General features: G+C 39.3%; 1 protein-coding gene across 1 annotated transcript in view; it reads right to left on the minus strand.

Moving 5' to 3' along the window:
* FRMPD1 (FERM and PDZ domain containing 1) overlaps positions 1 to 22,905 on the minus strand; it is a 378,412-nt gene that overhangs the window by 340,266 nt on the left and 15,241 nt on the right. The window contains exon 2 of the mRNA XM_053702711.1: positions 3,460 to 3,617. Coding sequence (XP_053558686.1) covers positions 3,460 to 3,617 — 158 coding nt within the window. The remainder of the gene's footprint in view (positions 1 to 3,459; positions 3,618 to 22,905) is intronic.

The following is a 22,905-nucleotide window of genomic DNA, read 5'->3' on the forward strand; positions in this document are numbered from 1 at the left end:
ATTATTAAGATCAATGTTAAATCTATGGGGCCCATTTAACAAGCTCCGTAGGGAGCTTGTGGGCCTCGTGTTTCTGGCGAGTCTTCAGACTCGCCAAAAACACAAGTTATGGAGCTGCGGTCTAATGAAATACTATTTCTCCTCCTTGGAGTCTCAATTTGGTTTTAAGGATTTTGCAGGCTCCTCTTTTTGAGCCTATGCATTCTTTGGATATTAAACTACTTTCTTGGAAAGTGTTATTTATTTTGGCTATCTCTTCTGCTAGAAGAGTTTCTGAGTTGTCGGCTCTATCTTGTGAGTCTCCTTATCTAATTTTCCATCAAGATAAAGCTGTTTTACGGACGTCGTTTAAATTTTTGCCTAAAGTTGTGAATTCTAACAACATTAGTAGGGAAATTGTTGTTCCTTCCTTGTATCCTAATCCTAAGAATTCTCTTGAGAGATCTCTACATTCTTTGGATGTGGTAAGAGCTTTGAAATACTATGTTGAGGCTACTAAGGCTTTCAGAAAGGCTTCTAGTCTATTTGTTATTTCTGGTTCCAGGAAAGGTCAGAAAGCCTCTGCCATTTGCCATTTCTTTGGCATCTTTGATTCACAAAGCTTATTTGCAGACAGGGCAGTCTCCATCTCAGAGAATTACAGCTCATTCTACTAGATCAGGTGCCACTTCTTGGGCTTTCATGAATGAATTTTCAGTTGATCAGATTTTCAAAGCAGCAACTTGGTCTTCTTTGCATACATTTACTAAATTTTACCATTTTTATGTATTTGCTTCTTCAGAAGCAGTCTTTGGTAGAAAAGTTCTTCAGGCAGCTGTATCAATTTGATTCTTTTGTCTATGATTTAAGAAAACTTAATTATTATTTGGATTTAATTTTTCAGCGGAAAAAGCTGTTTTTATTTTATCCCTCTCTCTCTAGTGACACTGTGGATTCCACATCTTGGGTATTATATCCCATACGTCACTAGCTCATGGACTCTTGCCACTTACATGAAAGAAAACATAATTTATGTAAGAACTTGCCTGATAAATTAATTTCTTTCATACTGGCAAGAGTCCACGAGACACACCCTATTTTTTGGTGGTTATGATTTTTTTGTACAAAAGCACATTATTTTTTCCAGTTCCTCTTTTTGTATGCTTTTTTACTCATTTTTACACCTCACTACTTGGCTATACGTTAAACTAAGGTATGAGTGTGGTGGGAGGTGTATATATAGGCATTTTGAGGTTTGGGAAACGTTGCCCCCTCCTGGTAGGAATGTATATCCCATACGTCACTAGCTCATGGACTCTCACTATGAATTAAATGAATTTATCAGGTAATGTTATTTTGAGGGGACAGCAAATTTACACTGTTATACAGGCTCAACACTCACTACTTTACATTGTAGCAAAGTCTAATTTTTTCAGTGTCACATGAAAAGATATAATAAAATATTTTCAAAAATGTGAGGGGTGTACTCACTTTTGTGAGATACTGTTACTATATACATATATATTTACACATATTAACACATAAATATATATGTAAAGTGAGGGGGAAAATTATTTGATCCCCTGCTGATTTTGTACGTTTGCCCACTGACAAAGAAATTATCAGTCTATAAGTTTATTTGAACAGTGAGAGACAGAATAACAACAACAATTCCAAATTGATTTGCATTTTAATGAGTGAAATACTGTAAGTATTTGACCCCTTTGCAAAACATGACTCAGTACTTGGTGGCAAAACCCTTGTTGGCAATCACAGAAGTCAGATGTTTCTTTTAGTTGGCCACCAGGTTTCTCACGAGGGATTTTGCCCCACTCCTTTTTGCAGATCCAAGTCATTAAGGTTTCGAGGCTGACGTTTGGCAGCTCGAACCTTCAGCTCCCTCCTCAGATTTTCTATGGGATTAAGGTCTATAGACTGTCTAGACCACTCCAGAACCTTAATGTGCTTCTTCTTGAGCCACTCCTTTGCTGCCTTGGCCATGTGTTTTGGGTCATTGTCATGCTGGAATACCTATCCACGACCCATTTTCAATGCTCTGGCTGAGGGAAGGAGGTTCTCACCCAAGATTTTATGGTACATGGCCCTGTCCATCGTCCCTTTGATACAGTGAAGTTGTCCTGTACCCTTAGCAGAAAAACAAAGCATAATGTTTCCACCTCCATGTTTCACTGTGGGGATGGTGTTCTTGGGGTCAAAGGCAGCATTCCTCCTCCTCCTTGAGTTGTTGCCAAAGAGCTTGATTTTGGTCTCATCTGACCACAACACTTTTATCCAGTTCTCCTCTGAATCATTCAGCAAACTTCAGACGGGCCTGTACACATGCTTTCTTGAGCAGGGGGACCTTGCGGTGCTGCAAGATTTCAGTCGGTGTAGTGTGTTACCAATTGTTTTCTTGGTGACTATGGTCCCAGCTGCATTGAGATCATTGATAAGATCCTCCCTTGTAGTTCTGGGCTGATTCCTCACTGTTCTCATGATCATTGAAACTCCACAAGGTGAGATCTTGCATGGAGCCCCAGACCGGGGGAGATTGACAGTTATTTTGTGTTTCTTCCATTTGCGAATAATCGCACCAACTGTTGTCACCGTCTCACCAAGTTGCTTGGCGATGATCTTGTAGCCCATTCCAGCCTTGTGTAGGTCTACAATCTTGTCCCTGACATCGTTGGACAGCTCTTTGGTCTTGGCCATGGAGGAGAGTTTGGAATCTTATTGATTGATTGCTTCTTTGGACAGGTGTCTTTTATACAGGTAACAAGCTGAGATTAGGAGCTCGTTACCTGTATAAATAAAAGACACCTGGGAGCCAGAAATCTTGCTGATTTATAGGGGATCAAATACTTATTTCACTCATTAAAATTCGAATCAATTTATAACTTTTTTTTGACATGCGTTTTTTTTGGATTTTTGTTGTTGTTATTCTGTCTCTCACTGTTCAAATAAACCTACCATTAAAATTATAGACTGATCATTTCTTTGTCAGTGGGCAAACGTACAAAATCAGCAGGGGATCGAATATTTTTTTTCCTTACTGTGTATAAGCATATATTTACTGGGAACACACAGTTCTTATAGACCGCAATGTAAAGGCATTTTTTAGTGCCGTTTTGTTCTAACAACCCACACCCGCCAACTTTAGCCCCTCATAACTGCTCATTGCAGTTATTTTATTAAAAAATAAAGATGATACTATCTTTATTGTTTAATAAAGAACATTATAGTTTATTTTCAGGGCATTTGGTGACGATTTATAAAATTAACTAGAGATATGATCTCTGGTTAATTGTATAAGTGCTAATTGCTACCGCCAGCTTGCAGTAGCAATAACCAGTCACTTGTAATTTGCCTGTTTGCAGGTGCGGAATAAATTAGTGAACCACTTGTAATCTAGCCCAATATGTTTAAATAATGTGGAATTCCTGTAGTAGTTGATTTAGGTACATCAAGAAGACATATTACCTGCAGTGACAGCTGTAATGGTGAGGGGAGGATTGCGAGATATATCAAACCCATAATGGTGAAGAAGAATGTCTTTCTGTATGAACAATGTTAGTTTTTGGGGACCACCGCGCTGATTCCGTTCTGCACTTGACTCATCCCCTGTTGAGCTCTTGCCTCTGTATAGTTTAAAAACAGGACAAATATATCAGGAAATGCTCATAAAACACAGGAAGAGACATCCAATGTATTATTCAAACTTTATACAAACTGTATCTCAATATAGTATCAATTTAATATGCACGTCATTCCTCTTTTATGAAAATATGGAAAAGTCGCCAGCAGCTGTCACAGGATAAGCGCAAGACATTCCTTATAATTTTGTGTGTGATTTGTCTGGCAGTCTGTGACAGATTGCAGTTTATAGACTCATTTTCCAAAGAAACAAATGCCAAGAATAAAAAAAAAAAGATATGGATACAGGTATAAAGAATTTGATAAACAGCTTAAATAACATTAAAAATATGGATTATATACAATATATTCCTATCCTCCATTACACTAAACACTGAGCTTGTTATGATTTATGTGTGTGCATGTGTGTATGTATGAGTAGTGTATGTGTGTGCGTGTGTGCATATGTATTTGTAACTGTATATGTGTGTAGCTTGTGTGTGCAGTGTGTGCCTGTGTGTATTTGTGCGTATGTCTAAGAGTGCATTTGTATATGTGTGTGATTTAGAACAGTGTTTCTCAACCACAGTCCTCAAGGACCCCCAACAGGCCAGGTTTTCATTGTAGCTGAATTAGAGCACAGGTGAGATAATGAGCTGATGGGTGAGAGCAGGTTAGTAACTATGGTAACTGATCAGATGATAATTTCACCTGTGCTCTAGTTCAGCTCTAAAACAAAAAAAAGAAATGATGATTTGAAATTTGGCAACCAATGTAGTATTTCAAAAAGTAAGGCCAGTAGAATGCTTGATTGTATAGGTAGATGTAGTATATTAAGGGGATTAGTAAAGCTAATGCTGTAAGTATTTTTTACAAAAAGATCAATACCAGAACACGGGGTCATGATCTCAAGTTGAAGCATAGCAGTTTCAGTAGTAATTTATGGATGCACTTTTCACAGAAAGGGCTGTAAATTCATGGAATAAACTTCCATTAGATGTGGTAATGACAAACACTGTTGGGGACTTCAAGAATGCCTACAAAGTAACGGCTAGATTACGAGTTTTGCGCTATGAGCAGCTCGGTACTAACTTGCAAGTTATTTCCACCGCTCAACTCCCTATAGCGCTGCTATTACAGGTTTTCATAAACCCGGCGTTAGCAGGCAATATAGCAGCGTTGAGCAAAATTGAGCTCCATACCGCACTCAAATACCAACACTGCTTTGAGCTAGTTTTACGTGCTTGTGCATGATTTCCCCATAGACATCAATGGGGAGAGCAGGCTAAAAAAAAGCCTAACACCTGCAATAAAGGAGCGTAAAGCTCTGTAATGCAGCCCCATTGATACCTATGGGGAAAGAAAAGTTAACATATACCCTGAGTCTAAACACCCCTAATATGCTGCCCCTGACATCGCCGACACCTACATTACACTTATTAGCCCCTAATTTGCCGCCCCCAACATCGCCGTCACCTACATTATACTTATTAACCCCTAATCTGTCGCCCCCAATGTCGCCGCCACCTACCTACATTTATTAACCCCTAATCCGCCCCCAACATCGCTGCCACTATACTAACGTTATTGACCCCTAACCGTAAGTCTAACCCTAACGTAACCCTAACCCTAACACTCACTAACTTTAACATAATTAAAATAAATCTAAAAAAAAATTACAATTAATACCTAAATAATTCCTATTTAAAACTAAATACTTACCTGTAAAATAAACCCTAAGCTAGCTACAATATAACTAATAGTTACATTGTATCTAGCTTATGTTTTATTTCACAGGCAAGTTAGTATTTATTTTAACTAGGTAGATTAGTTACTAAATAGTTATTAACTATTTACTAACTACCTAGCTAAAATAAATACAAATTTACCTGTAAAATAAAACCTAACCTGCCTTACACTAACACCTAACACTACAATTAAATAAATTACATTAATTAAATACAATTAACTAAATTACAAAAAAACAAACACTAAATTACACAAAATAAAAAAGAAATTATCAAATATTTAAACTAATTACACCTAATCTAATAGCCCTATCAAAATAAAAAAGCCCCCCAAAATAAAAAAAAACCCTAGCCTAAACTAAACTGCCAATAGCCCTTAAAAGGGCCTTTTGTTGGACATTGCCCAAAAGAAACTAATTACACCTAATCTAATAGCCCTATCAAAATTAAAAAGCCCCCCAAAAATAAACCCCCCCATCCTAAACTAAACTGCCAATAGCCCTTAAAAGGGCCTTTTGTGGGGCATTGCCCAAAATAAATCAGCTCTTTTACCTGTAAAAAAAAATACAAACAACCCCCCAACAGTAAAACCCACCACTCACACAACCAAACCACCCAAATAAAATCCTATCTAAAAAATCTAAGCTCCCCATTGCCCTGAAAAGGGCATTTGGATGGGCATTGCCCTTAAAAGGGCATTTAGCTCTTTTTCAGCCCAAACCCTAATCTAAAAATAAAACCCACCCAATAAACCATTAAAAAACCTAAAACTAACCCCCGAAGATCCACTTACAGTTTTTGAAGATCGGACATACATCGTCAATGAAGCCGGGAGAAGTCTTCATCCAAGCGACAAGAAGTCCTCAACGAAGCCTGGAGAAGTCTTCATCAAAGCGGAATGAAGTGGTCATCCAGGCGGGCAGAAGTCTTCAAAACTTTGAAGAGGATGGCAGCAAATAGTGGAAAACAGGCTTTATTAGCACACAAATATAACAGCAACGATTCGGGAACACCTTCCCTTAATCATGCAGAAGTCTTCATCCAGACGGCATCTTCTATCTTCATCCTTCGGACGCGGAGTGGCTCCATCTTCAAGACATCCGGCGTGGAGCATCCTCTTCTTTCGATGGTCGCTGAAGAATGAAGGTTCCTTTAAATGATGTCATCCAAGATGGCGTCCCTTGAATTCCGATTGGCTGATAGAATTCTATCAGCCAATTGGAATTAAAGGTGACAAAATCCTATTGGCTGATGCAATAAGCCAATAGGATTGAGCTTCAATCCTATTGGCTGATCTAATCAGCCAATAGGATTGAGCTCACATTCTATTGGATGATTGGATCAGCCAATAGGATTGAAGCTCATGCCTATTGGGTGTTTGCATCAGCCAATAGGATTTTTTCACCTTTAATTCCGATTGGCTGATAGAATTCTATCAGCCAATCGGAATCCAAGGGACGCCATCTTGGATGACGTAATTTAAAGGAAACTTCATTCTTCAGCGACCATCGAAAGAAGAGGATGCTCCGCGGCGGATATCTTGAAGATGGAGCTGCTCCTCGTCCGAAGGATGAAGATAGAAGATGCCGTCTGGATGAAGACTTCTGCCTGCCTGGATGACCACTTCTTGCTGCTTGGATGAAGACTTCTCCGGGCTTAGTTGAGGACTTCTTGCCGCTTGGATGAAGACTTCTCCCGGCTTCGTTGAGGATGGATGTCCGGTCTTCAAAAAGTGTAAGTGGATCTTCGGAGGTTAGTGTTAGGTTTTTTTAAGGGTTTATTGGGTGGGTTTTGTTTTTAGATTAGGGTTTGGGCTGAAAAAGAGCTAAATGCCCTTTTAAGGGCAATGCCCATCCAAATGCCCTTTTCAGGGCAATGGGGAGCTTAAGATTTTTAGATAGAATTTTTATTTGGGGGATTTGGTTGTGTGGGTGGTGGGTTTAACTGTTGGGGGGTTGTTTGTATTTTTTATTTACAGGTAAAAGAGCTGATTTATTTGGGGCAATGCCCCACAAAAGGCCATTTTAAGGGCTATTGGCAGTTTAGTTTAGGCTAGGGGGGGTTTTATTTTGGGGGGGCTTTTTTATTTTGATAGGGCTATTAGATTAGGTGTAATTAGTTTAAATATTTGATAATTTATTTTTTATTTTGTGCAATTTAGTGTTTGTTTTTTTTGTAATTTAGTTAATTGTATTTAATTAATGTAATGTATTTAATTGTAGTGTAAGGTTAGGTGCTAGTGTAAGACAGGTTTGGTTTTATTTTACAGGTAAATTTGTATTTATTTTAGTTAGATAGTCAGTAAATAGTTAATAACTATTTAGTAACTAGTCTACCTAGTTAAAATAAATACAAACTTACCTGTAAAATAAAAATAAAACCTAAGATAGCTCCAGTGTAACTATTAGTTATATTGTAGCTATCTTAGGGTTTATTTTATAGGTAAGCATTTAGTTTTATATAGGAATTATTTAGTTAATGATAGTAATTTTTATTTAGATTTATTTTAATTATATTAAAGTTAGTGGGTGTTGGGTTAGACTTAGCATTAGGTTTGGGTTTATAACTTTAGTATAGCTGTGGCGATTTTGGGGGCAGCAGATTAGGGGTTAATAACAGTAATGTAGGTTGCGGCGATGTTAGGGACAGCAGATTAGGGGTTAATAATATTTAACTAGTGTTTGCAATGCGGGAGTACAGCGGTTTAGGAGTTAATATGTTTATTATAGTGGTGGCGATGTCCGGAGCGGCAGATTAGGGGTTAATAATTTTATTTTAGTGTTTGCAATGCAGGAGGGCCTCAGTTTTGGGGTTAATAGGTAGTTTATGGGTGTTAGTGTACTTTTTAGCACTTTATGAGTTTTATGTTACGGATTTGTAACATAAAAGTCATAACTACTGACTTTCAGTTTACGGTATGGACCTTGGAGTTAGGCTGTACCGCTCACTTTTTTGCCAGACAGACAAACTCGTAATACCGGCGCTATGGAAGTCCCATTGAAAAAGGACTTTTTGAAAGCTGCGGTGGTTACGTTGCGTTACGGCCAAAAAAGTGTGCGGTACAGATATACCTGCAAAACTCGTAATACCAGCGGTAGTGAAAAAGCAGCATTATGAGGCTTTTTCACCCATAACGCAAAACTGATAATCTAGCCGTAAGTTAGCAAATTTATAGGGACTTTGGGTAGACTTGTTGATTATTATTTGCTGTCAAAATTTGTGTGTTCTATGTTTACGTTTTTACAGACCTTCAAAGCAGCCAAACATATGTGACTGCTTGAAAGTAAGATATGGTGAATAACTGATAAAATATTAATTATGACCAATAATGTAAATTTGTAATAGGTCCAATTAACAGTTGTGTGTATATATATATATATATATATATATATATATATACTGTATATTGCCAATTTTATAATTAAGAATTATGAAATGTCCAAAAAAATTAATTATAATCATAAATGTATATTTTGACTATTGTATATACTGCAGTGTTCTCTTAAGGATCTTTTTAGCAAGTGCACCACCCGGCTGATTTTACCGACCATATTAAGCTAAAAGTAGCCAGTAATAAAAATGTTCAATTTATATTGCACAAATAATTATTAAATACATTTTTATTGCACAAATTATCATTAAATACTTTTATGTTAAAGGGACACAAAACACCATTTTTCTTTTTCTTTCATGATTCTGATAGCGCATGCAATTTTAAGCAACTTTCTAATTTACTCCTATTATCAATTTTTCTTTGTTCTCTTGCTATCTTTATTTAAAAAGCAGGAATTCAATGCATAGGAGCCGGGCCATTTTTGGTTGAGAACCTGGGTTATGCTTGCTTATTGGTTGGCTAAATATGAGCCACCAATAAGCAAGCACTACCCATGGTGCTGAACCTAAAATGGTCTGGCTGCTAAGATTTACATTCCTGTTTTTTAAATAAAGATAGCAAGAGAACGAAGAAAAATTGATAATAGGAGTAAATTAGAAAGTTGCTTAACATTTCATGCTCTATCTGAATCCCGAAAGATAAAAATGTGGGTTTAGTATCCCTTTAAAATGATATAATATTAGAAAGTATTACACTGCCGCCCCCCAGCTACTTCAAAATGCCACCTGGCTGGCAAAATTTTCTGCAAGTATTTGCACACAAGTGAAGAGAGATACGATGATACAGTGTTACCTTTGTTACAGTCAAAATTTAAAATTTTAAGAGAATGCCGTTTCAGCAGAGGATATTTGTAAATATTAGGGTCTATCGGAAGTATTCATTAACTGCAGAATGGGTGGACAGTATCTTGTAAGTCCAGAATGGATGGAGGGACAAGATGAGTGGATGGAGGGACAAGATGAGTGGATGGAGGGACAAGATGAGTGGATGGAGGGACAAGATGAGTGGATGGAGGGACAAGATGAGTGGATGGAGGGACATGATGAGTCAAGGTGGGACATGATGAGTGACTGGACTAGAATCTTGGATATGCTTTGTGTGATGTGAGAACTAACAAAAAACAACCTACAAGTGTGCATTTTAGCACCAAAGTAGATAGTGGTAAAGGGGCAGAAGATGTGCCAAAAAAAAGAAAAGAAAGATGGTTAGAAAGACAAGAAGTGAACAAAGTGAGGGTGTGTCACATGCAGCAAAGAATAGGAGGGTATTGAGCAGAAGAAGGGGGTCAGCGGTATCAAAGGCTGCACATAGATTACGAAGGATTAGCAAGGAGAAATAACCTTTCTATTTGGCTCAGTGAGTAGGATTAAGAAGAGAATCCATACCTTACAACATTTTCTGGAGGTGAAGAGAACTTGTAGGAGGTGGTCTACCAGTGTTTGGTGGGCGGAGTGGCATCAGGAGTGCAGGACAGTGGGTGTGTCATGGGAAGTCAGAAGTGTCATGGGAGGTGGTGGGCAGAGTCTGGCCATGGCATGTGCAGAATCTCCTTGGAAACTGGGACATATGCCCTGATGGAGAAAGCTGCAGAAAGAACAGCGGACACACCTTCCTACTAGTGACAATCCTACTGTATCCGGGACATTTAGGAGCTTTGCTAAGTCTGTTATTTACAGAATATCTTAAATGAACATAAGGAGACATACATTTGCACAAGACAAGCTTATTTTTCCTGAGCATAAGGAATAGTATATAAGCTTAGTATTATACTTTATTTAAAAAAATTCTCTTTTTAAGAGGAACTAACTTTAGTGTGCTTACAAACCTACAGAACCGTGTGTGTCTGTATCCTCCATCAAATGTGAAAATGAAACCTTAGAGTTACTGATAAAAGGAATCTTCTTTACATGCCTAATGTTGGAATAAGCCCCACATTTAGTTTGAATGTCATGTCCCTTTAAGCTAGATATTAGCACCAGATTTGCTTAAAATCTAAATAAAGTATTCAAGTAATTCAATTCATGTCCCTTTCATTCATAAAATGGTATATTCTTAGTAACCAGAACACAAATATCCTATCACCAATATGCATGCAATTCTTTACAAGTATCATCTGAAGTACTAAATAAAAGTTGGGAACAGTGGATTAGCGCTCTGCTAGAGAGCAAAACTGACTGGAGTATTAGGATAATATAAAGCTAATTAGCCTGTTATAATTGGGAAGGGTAGTGCACAATAGGGATTTATAAAGCACCTAGGTAAAAAGCACAGTTATATTTAGATATAAAATACAAATTTATTTAAGGATAAAATATCCACATAATCAACAAGTAAAGTGCCGGCACTGTTGAAATATAAAAAATATATATATATAAAAAAGCATATAATATGCATAGATATTCAACACATAAGTATTAAAATCATATAGATGTGTTTGGGATGTATGTGAATCCCCAATGTAAAAATAAGCAGCTTCAAAAATAAAAGTCTCAGATATGGCTGTTTGTGGCAGCAGTACCTTAGCAATCGTTAGTAACGATGTGTAGTCTGTTGAGAGATCGCTGTGATATGTACAGTTAAGATGTTTCTTAGGATATATTGTATCCGATTGTATCCGTAGCTTTTAATGCAGTAGGAGAAATATCAGGGTATAAATGGCGCCAGAAGAAAAAAAGTTAGGTCCGCCCCAACAGAGAACCAGGCGGGAGCCATGGACTCTCCTCGTAACAATGGAAATGAAATTATCAGGTAAGCATAATTTATGTTTTCCATCTAATACGAGGAGAGTCTACGGCTTCATTCATTACTTTTGGGAAAACAAATACCCAAGCTCTAAAGGACACTGAATGAAGAACGGTCGGGTAAAAAGGAGGCGGACCATATTCTGAGGGCACCACAGCCTGCAAAACCTTTCTCCCAAAAGCAGCTTCACCTGAAGCAAAAACGTCAAATTTGTAAAACTTTGAAAAAGTATGTAAGGAGGACCAGGTAGCTGCATTAGAAATCTGCTCTATAGAGGCCTCATTCTTAAAGGCCCAAGAAGAAGCCACAGCTCTAGTTGAGTGAGCCGTAATCCTCTGAGGAGGCTTATGTCCTGCTGTCTCATAATCCAAGCGAATTATGCTCCTCAGTCACAAGGAGAGGGAAGTGGAAGAAGCCTTCTGCCCCTTGCGCTTCCCCGAATAGACAGCAAACAAAGCTGAAGTTTGTCTGAAATCCTTCGTAGCCTGAAGATAGAATTTCAAAGCTCGAACCACATCCAAGTTATGAAGTAACCATTCTTTCGAAGAAGAGGGTTTAGGACACAAGGAAGGAACAACAATTTCCAGATTAATGTTGCGTTCAGACCCAACCTTATGGAGAAATCCCAGTCCAGTGCGAAGGACAGCCTTATGTCCATGGAAAACTAGGTAAGGAGGCTCACATTGCAAGGCCGCTAATTCAGACACTCTGCACACTGAGGCAATGCCAGTAGAAAAAGAACCTTCCAAGACAGAGTCTTAATGTCAAGAGGATGCATAGGCTTGAATGGAGCCACCTGCAAAACCTTTAGAACCAGATTCAAGCACCAAGGAGAAGCAGAATGTCTAAACACAGGCCTGACCCTGGACAGAGCCTGAACAAAAGACTGTATATCAGGGAGCTCAGCAAGCTTCTTGTGTAGCAACACAGATAGAGCTGAAATCTGTTCCCTTAAGGAACTAGCGGCATGTCCCTTCTCCAAACCATCCTGGAGGAAGGAAATAATCCTGGATACCCTAACCTTGTGCCAGGAATATCCACGAATTTCACACCAGAGAAAGTAGGTCCTGAAGTGATCTTTGTGTATTGGCACATGAAGGTAAGCGTCCTTCAAGTCTATCGTGGTCACAAACTGACCCTGTTAAACTAGGGGCAGTATAAACCTTATCATCTCCTTTTTGAACAATAGAACCAACAGAAACTTGCTCAAGCACTTTAGGTCTAGAATCGGGCGAAATGTGCCCTCCTTCTTTGGTACCACAAAAAGGTTTGAATAGTATCCTAGACCCCTTTCTGCTAGAGGTACCGGTACAATTACTCCTAGAGAGGAGAGATCGCTCACACACTCTAGAAAGGCATCCTGTATCTCTGGTTTTGATGATAGATTTGACAAGAGGAATCTGCCCCTGGGAGGATGAGTTTTGAAACCTATCCTGTCACCCTGGGCAACAACTTCCAGAACCCAAGGATCCTGGACATCTTTAAACCAAGCCTCCATGAAAAGAGATAGTCTGCCCCCTATGAGATCCAGAGACAGATAGGGGGCCGCCCCTTCATGATGATTTTGTCTAGGCTGGCTTCTTGCTCTGCTTGGCTTTATTCCAAGTCTGAGAAGGTTTCCAAGATCCCATGGACTGCTCGGGTTTCACAGCAGGCTGCTGTCATTGGAACTTGTCCGAACAAAAGGGACGAAAAGTAGGACCCTTAGGTTTTATCTTCTTATCCTGCGGTATGGCCCCTCCCGCAGGAGGATTAGAAGTGCACTGGGGAGCTGCATGTGTAATCGGAGATGAATGTAGGGAACGCACCTCGCGGGACGGAGACCCCTCAGAGGTGGACAGCTCAGTGGTACTAAACATCTTATTTCTTTTAGAGATCACTATTTTATCGAGGCATGTGGAACATATTTGAGCAGGTGGATATACCAGAGCCTTCTCACAATAAACACAGGCATTAGATTTAGGTAAAGAGGGAGTACCGTCTAACATATCAGAGTCCTTCATAGCTTGCACCTTTAATTAGACTATAGCAAAAAATAAATGGCACCTTTATACTCCCAATGACCGGGGCACTCACCACTTCCTATGACCCAGGCCCACAGAGAAACCACTTTCGTCTCCTGCAACCGACGGTCATGAAAAGGAAGAGAATGAGACCATACCTGGTCACATGGAGTGCCATGCAGGACCGCCCCTGCAGCCAAGAACAAGCACGCCAAACTAAACAGGCTGCGCAGTAATCAAAATGAAGAAGAACCTGACTGTTCACACATTGCCAGAGCCATATCTCACACATGTCGCAGCAAAAATCACAATAAAGCAATCATGTATACATCCCCCCCTGTTCAATAATCACCTTCCGGAGATATTAACCCTTGATTCTATACAGATAAAAGGAGTCACACTGTGACCCTGTCTTCTTGCGTTATCATTACATATATAAAAAATTAAACAATCTTACCAGAATCAACACCGTGGTACAGGAACACGGCCTCTCAAGTTTAGCAGTGTGTAGCATCACTCCTGACATAGACTTGAGTGAAGAAAGCAAGCAGTGAAACTCATCAACACTGATTGCTTAAGGAGCTGTTAATATGAGTCTGGATTGATTCGCTGAAAGACTCTCCCTGCATCTTTAGACCATAACATTCGTCAATGCTCTCACTGAGAGGCTGACAAGACTACTTAAAACTCCAGTCCCATTCTGAAGAGTACTACCCTCCATAAGAGACTACTCCGAAATCTTCCAACACTTCTTTGCCATCCTCCTGTGACGAAAGGCAAAGAATGACTGGGGGATGAGGGGAGTGGGGGAGGTATTTAAGCCTTTGGCTGGGGTGTCTTTGCCTCCTCCTGGTGGCCAGGTTCTGTATTTCCCACAAGTAATGAATGAAGCTGTGGACTCTCCTCGTATTAGATGGAAATAATCTCAGTAACCTCAGTAAATTAACTAATTCATTACACCAGCAACATTAGCCAAAACTGACACCCATCCATTTATTACTACTAGTGTTATCAGTGTGATCAAACTATCACAGCCAGGATAGCTAGTACATGATTCAGTCCCATCAACCATGATCTAAGCAAAAAAGGAGGCAACTCAAAAGGGTGGTAATATAGATAATGATCGTCTAGCAATCACATGAGGCATTAAACTCCAAACTAAATTTCCCATAAAGGTCAAGATTATAAAATGTGAAAAACTGGCTGGGCATGAAGCATTACTATAAGCCCAGCCTCTTGCAATCAGTATCGCTCAATTTGGTATTTCAAGTCAAACATTTAAAAAAGTGTATAAAGTCTTGTTTTGTGTGCAAGGTAAAATGAACACATCCTACACTTATCATGGTCAGCTGTAATGATGCCATGCATGGGACAATCAATTTGTATTGTCACTTTTACAAAGCTAGTCTAAACTGTTATTGCAAATGGTAACAATCCACACAAGCACTAACACCACGGAAATAAACCCTAAACTATCCTACGGCTAGGGAGTTTTTCATCGGAGTTAATAGGAAGTAAGTTTTTTTTTGCGATATTGGTTGTGGTGGTTTAGAGGTTGACAGTGGTTAAAGTTTGTTGTGGGGGAATTTAGGGGTTAATAGCAGTTAAGATTTTTAATTTTTGTTTGCGATTAGGTTAAGCCTCAGTACCAGCCCTAAGTGGGAGGGGTGAAATACATAACAAAGACAAGTGACGATTAACAGCTCAGTGAGTTCACGTTGAGTTTGAGTTAAAAGAAAAGCTTAAAAGAGGCTTCAGATAGTGTAAAGGATTATTAGCTTCTGTTTTCATTCAACAATATAATCATAAAAATAGTAACGTTTACTAGATATATATTAAAAGAGAAACATTTGCTGGAATTCAATAAAATAACCTCAATGGGAACATAAAATAAGTTGATATTGGCTGTGTCTAAACGAATGGCGAAGATTCACATATAAAATGCACTAAAAAAGATGCATCGGTACAAAAATGTCTAAAATCACACCGCAGTGGATAAATGTCTGCAAATACATTTATCAACTGCAGTGTGATTTTGGTGCTGTTCTGTTTGTTTTCTGCAACTCTCTCCATGTCCATCTCCTTGTGTAAATCTGCATACACAGAAAACTGCTTCAAACATTGTACAGGAAGTGCAGCTGGTTTAGCCAATCCCTGCACAACACAGGAAACCAGGGAAGCAGGTATTATGAATCAATGTCTACGGGGACCAGGTGAGTGTCCATGACATTATGTTAATCAATGGCATACGGAAATGGGCACAACACTCGAGGACAAAATGTAGTATAAAATATTCTCTAAAACACACAAATCATCCACGTCACCTTAGATGCCTGAGCAAAATTGCAAACAGTGATCCATTAGTATTGAACACCAGCGCGTTTAAAACAAATTTTCCCAAACACACAAGGTGACTGTCGGGGGAAACTGCAAAAAGATGGGTAGTCTGCTTCACTTATGGTGGGAAAGTCCACAACTCAAACCATTTTGGAGAGAAGTGGAATCCTTGGGAAAATATTTATTAGGTACCGATTTTACACTATGATCATCCATTGCAAGTTGAATGAAAAAACTAGAAGCTCTTGTATTATTAGACTAGCCTTATTCCAATTTGCACTTAACAGTGCTAAATACTTAATAGAACAAAAGTGTAAGTTTCCACGTCCCCCTACCAGGAAACTGTGGATACAAGGATTAGAAGAGCTTGTAAAATTATGAGGATATGGTATTTATAAAAGACAAAAACTAGACTTCTTCTACATGATACAATTTTATCAGGACCAGTACAAATCTACTGCACTCTTACGCTACATAGAGGCCTATTTATCAAGTCGTCAACTGTGCTGCATTCGCCAGCACCAATACGCTCGCCTAATATCGCCTAACATCGCGGCCGCGGACCTGAATACACTCTCCTTATTTATCAAAAAAGCTGTAAAAAAGCCACGCACCAAGTACGGGGCGATGAGCAGTGGACAGTTGTTAACTAACAGTCATCGATCTCAATGCTATTCTGTTTTTTCCCAACTTTATTTATACCCTGTCACTAAACACCGCCACTATACTAAAATGTTTAACCCCTATCCCGCCGCTCGCGGACCCCGCCGCAACTAAATAAAGTTATTAATTCCCATCAAGCCGCTCCCGGACCCCGCCGCAACTAAATAAAGTTATTAACCCCTATTCCGCTGCACCCAGAGCCCACCGCAACTCTAATAAAGTTATTAAACCCTATCCCGCTGATCCGGCACCCTGCCGCAACTAAATAAAAGTATTAACCCCTATCCCACCGCTCCCCGACATCACCACAACTAAATAGAGTTATTAACCCCTATCCCGCTGCTCCCGGAGCCCACCACAACTAAATAAATGTATTAACCCCTAAACTCCTGGCCTCCCACATCACTACCACTTACTAAACCTATTAACCCCTAAACCGCCAGCCCCCCACATCGCCATAAACTAAATTAACCTATTAACCCCTAAACCTAACAACCCGCTAACTTTACATTAAAATTACATCATCCCTATCTTATAATAAATTTAAACTTACCTGTAGAATTAAATTAAACTATATTAAACTACTAATTAACCTACCCTAACTATTATACTAAAAATACATTAAATGACATTAAACTATATTAAACTATTAATTAACCTACCCTAACTATTATACTACAATTACATTAAACTACAAATTAAATTAACTTTATTATATATTTAAAAACCTAACCCAACTCAAATTATTTAAATCTACTATTAAAAATGACTAAGTTTCAAAAAAAATAACAACTAAGTTACAAAAAAAAATAAACACTAAATTACACAAAATAAAAAATAAATGATCAAATATTTAAACTAATTACACCTAATTTAATAGCCCTATGAAAATAAAAAAGCCTCCCCAAAATAAAAAAAAACCCTAGCCTACAATAAACTACCAATGGCCCTTAAAAGGGCCTTTTGCGGGGCATTGCCCCAAAGAAATCAGCTCTTTTACCTGTAAAAAAAAATACAAACACCCCACAACTGTAAAACCCACCACCTACACAACCAACCCCACAAGTAAAAACCTATCTAAAAAACCTAAGCTCCCCATTGCCCTGAAAAGGGCATTTGTATGGGCATTGCCTTTAAACGGGCATTTAGCTCTTTTTCAGCCCAAACCCCTAATTTAAAAATAAAACCCACCCAATAAACCCTTAAAATAACCTAACACTAACCCCTGAAGATCCACTTACAGTTTTTGAAGACCCGACATCCATCTTCAAAGAAGCGGCAGAAGTCCTCAGCGAAGCCAGCAGAAGTCTTCATCCAAGCGGGCCAAGGTCTTCATCCAAGCAGGCAGAAGTCTTCATCCAGACGGCATCTTCTATCTTCATCCATCTGGCGTGGAGCGGCTCCATCTTGAAGACATCCGGTGCGGAGCATCCTCTTCTTCCGACTTCTTCTGAACAATGAAGTTTCCCTTTAAATGACCTCATCCAAGATGGCATCCCTTACATTCCGATTGGCTAATAGAATTCTATCAGCCAATAGGAATTAAGGAGGAAAAAATCATATTGGCTGTTGCAATCAGCCAATAGGATTGAGCTTTCATCCTATTGGCTGATCCAATCAGCCAATAGGATTGAGCTCTCATTCTATTGGCTGATTGGATCAGCCAATAGGATGAAAGCTCAATCGTATTGACTGATTGCAACAGCCAATAGGATTTTTCCCACCTTAATTCCGATTGGCTGATAGAATTCTATCTGCCAATCGGAATGTAAGGGACGCCATCTTTGATGACGTCATTTAAAGGGAAACTTCATTGTTCAGAGGATGTCGGAATAAGAGGATGCTCCGCGCCGGATGTCTTGAAGATGGAGCCGCTCCGCGCTGGATAGATGAAGATAGACGATGCCGTCTGGATGAAGAATTCTGCCGGCTTGGATGAAGACTTCTGCCGGCTTCGCTTAGGACTTCTGTCGCTTAGTTGAGAATGGATATCGGGTCTTCAAAAACTGTAAGTTGTTCTTCGGGGATTAGTGTTTTTTTAAGGGTTTATTGGGTGGGTTTTATTTTTAGATTAGGGGTTTGGGCTGAAAAAGAGCTAAATGCCCTTTTAAGGGCAATGCCCATACAAATGCCCTTTTCAGGGCAATGGGGAGCTTAGGTTTTTTAGATAAGTTTTTATTTGGGGGGTTGGTTGTGTGAGTGGTGGGTTTTACTGTTGGGGGGTGTTTGTATTTTTTTTTACAGGTAAAAGAGCTGATTTCTTTGGGGCAATGCCTGGCAAAAGGCCCTTTTAAGGGCCATTGGTAGTTTATTGTAGGCTAGGGTTTTTTTTATTTTGGGGGGCTTTTTTATTTTCATAGGGCTATTAGATTAGGTGTAATTAGTTTAAATATTTGATAATTTATTTTTTATTTTGTGTAATTTAGCGTTTCTTTTTTTTATGTAACTTAGGCCTAGATTTAGAGTTCGGCGGTAGCCGTCAAAACCAGCGTTAGAGGCTCCTAACGCTGGTTTTGGGCGCCCGCTGGTATTTGGAGTCAGTGATTAAAGGGTCTAACGCTCACTTTTCAGCCGCGACTTTTCCATACCGCAGATCCCCCTACGCCATTTGCGTAGCCTATCTTTTCAATGGGATCTTTCTAACGCCGGTATTTAGAGTCGTTTCTGCAGTGAGCGTTAGAGCTCTAACGACAAGATTCCAGCCGCCTGAAAATAGCAGGAGTTAAGAGCTTTCTGGCTAACGCCGGTTTATAAAGCTCTTAACTACTGTACCCTAAAGTACACTAACACCCATAAACTACCTATGTACCCCTAAACCGAGCTCCCCCCACACCGCCGCCACTCGATTAAAATTTTTAACCCCTAATCTGCCGACCGCCACCTACGTTATACTTATGTACCCCTAATCTGCTGCCCCTAACCCCGCCGACCCCTGTATTATATTTATTCACCCCTAACCTGCCCCCCACAACGTCGCCGCCAGCTACTTACAATAATTAACCCCTAATCTTCCGACCGCAAATCGCCGCCACCTACGTTATCCCTATGTACCCCTAATCTGCTGCCCCTAACACCGCCGACCCCTATATTATATTTATTAACCCCTAATCTGCCCCCCTCAACGTCGCCGACACCTGCCTACACTTATTAACCCCTAATCTGCCGAGCGGACCTGAGCGCTACTATAATAAAGTTATTAACCCCTAATCCGCCTCACTAACCCTATCATAAATAGTATTAACCCCTAATCTGCCCTCCCTAACATCGCCGACACCTACCTTCAATTATTAACCCCTAAACTTCCGATCGGAGCTCACCGCTATTCTAATAAATGTATTAACCCCTAAAGCTAAGTCTAACCCTAACACTAACACCCCCCTAAGTTAAATATAATTTACATCTAACGAAATTAATTAACTCTTATTAAATAACTTATTCCTATTTAAAGCTAAATACTTACCTGTAAAATAAATCCTAATATAGCTACAATATAAATTATAATTATATTATAGCTATTTTAGGATTAATATTTATTTTACAGGCAACTTTGTAATTATTTTAACCAGGTACAATAGCTATTAAATAGTTAAGAACTATTTAATAGTTACCTAGTTAAAATAATAACAAATTTACCTGTAAAATAAATCCTAACCTAAGTTATAATTAAACCTAACACTACCCTATCAATAAAATAATTAAATAAACTACCTACAATTACCTACAATTAACCTAACACTACACTATCAATAAATAAATTAAACACAATTGCTACAAATAAATACAATTAAATAAACTAGCTAAAGTACAAAAAATAAAAAAGAACTAAGTTACAGAAAATAAAAAAATATTTACAAACATAAGAAAAATATTACAACAATTTTAAACTAATTACACCTACTCTAAGCCCCCTAATAAAATAACAAAGCCCCCCAAAATAAAAAATTCCCTACCCTATTCTAAATTAAAAAAGTTACAAGCTCTTTTACCTTACCAGCCCTGAACAGGGCCCTTTGCGGGGCATGCCCCAAGAATTTCAGCTCTTTTGCCTGTAAAAGAATAAATACAATACCCCCCCCCCCAACATTACAACCCACCACCCACATACCCCTAATCTAACCCAAACCCCCCTTAAATAAACCTAACACTAAGCCCCTGAAGATCTTCCTACCTTGTCTTCACCATCCAGGTATCACCGATCCGTCCTGGCTCCAAGATCTTCATCCAACACAAGCGGGGGTTGGCGATCCATAATCCGGTCCAGAAGAGGCTCCAAAGTCTTCCTCCTATCCGGCAAGAACAGGACATCCGGACCGGCAAACATCTTCTCCAAGCGGCATCTTCGATCTTCTTCCATCCGGTGCGGAGCGGGTCCATCTTGAAGCAGGCGACGCGGATCCATCCTCTTCTTCCGATGTCTCCCGACTAATGACGGTTCCTTTAAGGGACGTCATCCAAGATGGCGTCCCTCGAATTCCGATTGGCTGATAGGATTCTATCAGCCAATCGGAATTAAGGTAGGAATTTTCTGATTGGCTGATGGAATCAGCCAATCAGAATCAAGTTCAATCCGATTGGCTGATCCAATCAGCCAATCAGATTGAGCTCGCATTCTATTGGCTGTTCCGATCAGCCAATAGAATGCGAGCTCAATCTGATTGGCTGATGGGATCGGCCAATCGGATTGAACTTGATTCTGATTGGCTGATTCCATCAGCCAATCAGAAAATTCCTACCTTAATTCCGATTGTCTGATAGAATCCTATCAGCCAATCGGAATTCGAGGGACGCCATCTTGGATGACGTCCCTTAAAGGAACCGTCATTAGTCGGGAGACATCGGAAGAAGAGGATGGATCCGCGTCGCCTGCTTCAAGATGGACCCGCTCCGCACCGGATGGAAGAAGATCGAAGATGCCGCTTGGAGAAGATGTTTGCCGGTCCGGATGTCCTCTTCTTGCCGGATAGGAGGAAGACTTTGGAGCCTCTTCTGGACCGGATTATGGATCGCCAACCCCCGCTTGGGTTGGATGAAGATCTTGGAGCCAGGACGGATCGGTGATACCTGGATGGTGAAGACAAGGTAGGAAGATCTTCAGGGGCTTAGTGTTAGGTTTATTTAAGGGGGGTTTGGGTTAGATTAGGGGTATGTGGGTGGTGGGTTGTAATGTTGGGGGGGGGGTATTGTATTTATTCTTTTACAGGCAAAAGAGCTGAAATTCTTGGGGCATGCCCCGCAAAGGGCCCTGTTCAGGGCTGGTAAGGTAAAAGAGCTTGTAACTTTTTTAATTTAGAATAGGGTAGGGAATTTTTTATTTTGGGGGGCTTTGTTATTTTATTAGGGGGCTTAGAGTAGGTGTAATTAGTTTAAAATTGTTGTAATATTTTTCTTATGTTTGTAAATATTTTTTTATTTTCTGTAACTTAGTTCTTTTTTATTTTTTGTACTTTAGCTAGTTTATTTAATTGTATTTATTTGTAGCAATTGTGTTTAATTTATTTATTGATAGCGTAGTGTTAGGTTAATTGTAGGTAATTGTAGGTAGTTTATTTAATTATTTTATTGATAGGGTAGTGTTAGGTTTAATTATAACTTAGGTTAGGATTTATTTTACAGGTAAATTTGTTATTATTTTAACTAGGTAACTATTAAATAGTTCTTAACTATTTAATAGCTATTGTACCTGGTTAAAATAATTACAAAGTTGCCTGTAAAATAAATATTAATCCTAAAATAGCTATAATATAATTATAATTTATATTGTAGCTATATTAGGGTTTATTTTACAGGTAAGTATTTAGCTTTAAATAGGAATAAGTTATTTAATAAGAGTTAATTAATTTCGTTAGATGTAAATTATATTTAACTTAGGGGGGGTGTTAGTGTTAGGGTTAGACTTAGCTTTAGGGGTTAATACATTTATTAGAATAGCGGTGAGCTCCGATCGGAAGTTTAGGGGTTAATAATTGAAGGTAGGTGTCGGCGATGTTAGGGAGGGCAGATTAGGGGTTAATACTATTTATGATAGGGTTAGTGAGGCGGATTAGGGGTTAATAACTTTATTATAGTAGCGCTCAGGTCCGCTCGGCAGATTAGGGGTTAATAAGTGTAGGTAGGTGTCGGCGACGTTGTGGGGGGCAGATTAGGGGTTAATAAATATAACATAGGGGTCGGCGATGTTAGGGCAGCAGATTAGGGGTACATAGGGATAACGTAGGTGGCGGCGTTTTACGGAGCGGCAGATTAGGGGTTAAAAAAATATGCAGGGGTCAGCGATAGCGGGGGCGGCAGATTAGGGGTTAATAAGTGTAAGATTAGGGGTGTTTAGACTCGGGGTACATGTTAGGGTGTTAGGTGCAGACGTAGGAAGTGTTTCCCCATAGGAATCAATGGGGCTGCGTTAGGAGCT

Source organism: Bombina bombina, chromosome 2 (assembly GCF_027579735.1).
Source record: "Bombina bombina isolate aBomBom1 chromosome 2, aBomBom1.pri, whole genome shotgun sequence".
NCBI lineage: Eukaryota > Metazoa > Chordata > Amphibia > Anura > Bombinatoridae > Bombina > Bombina bombina.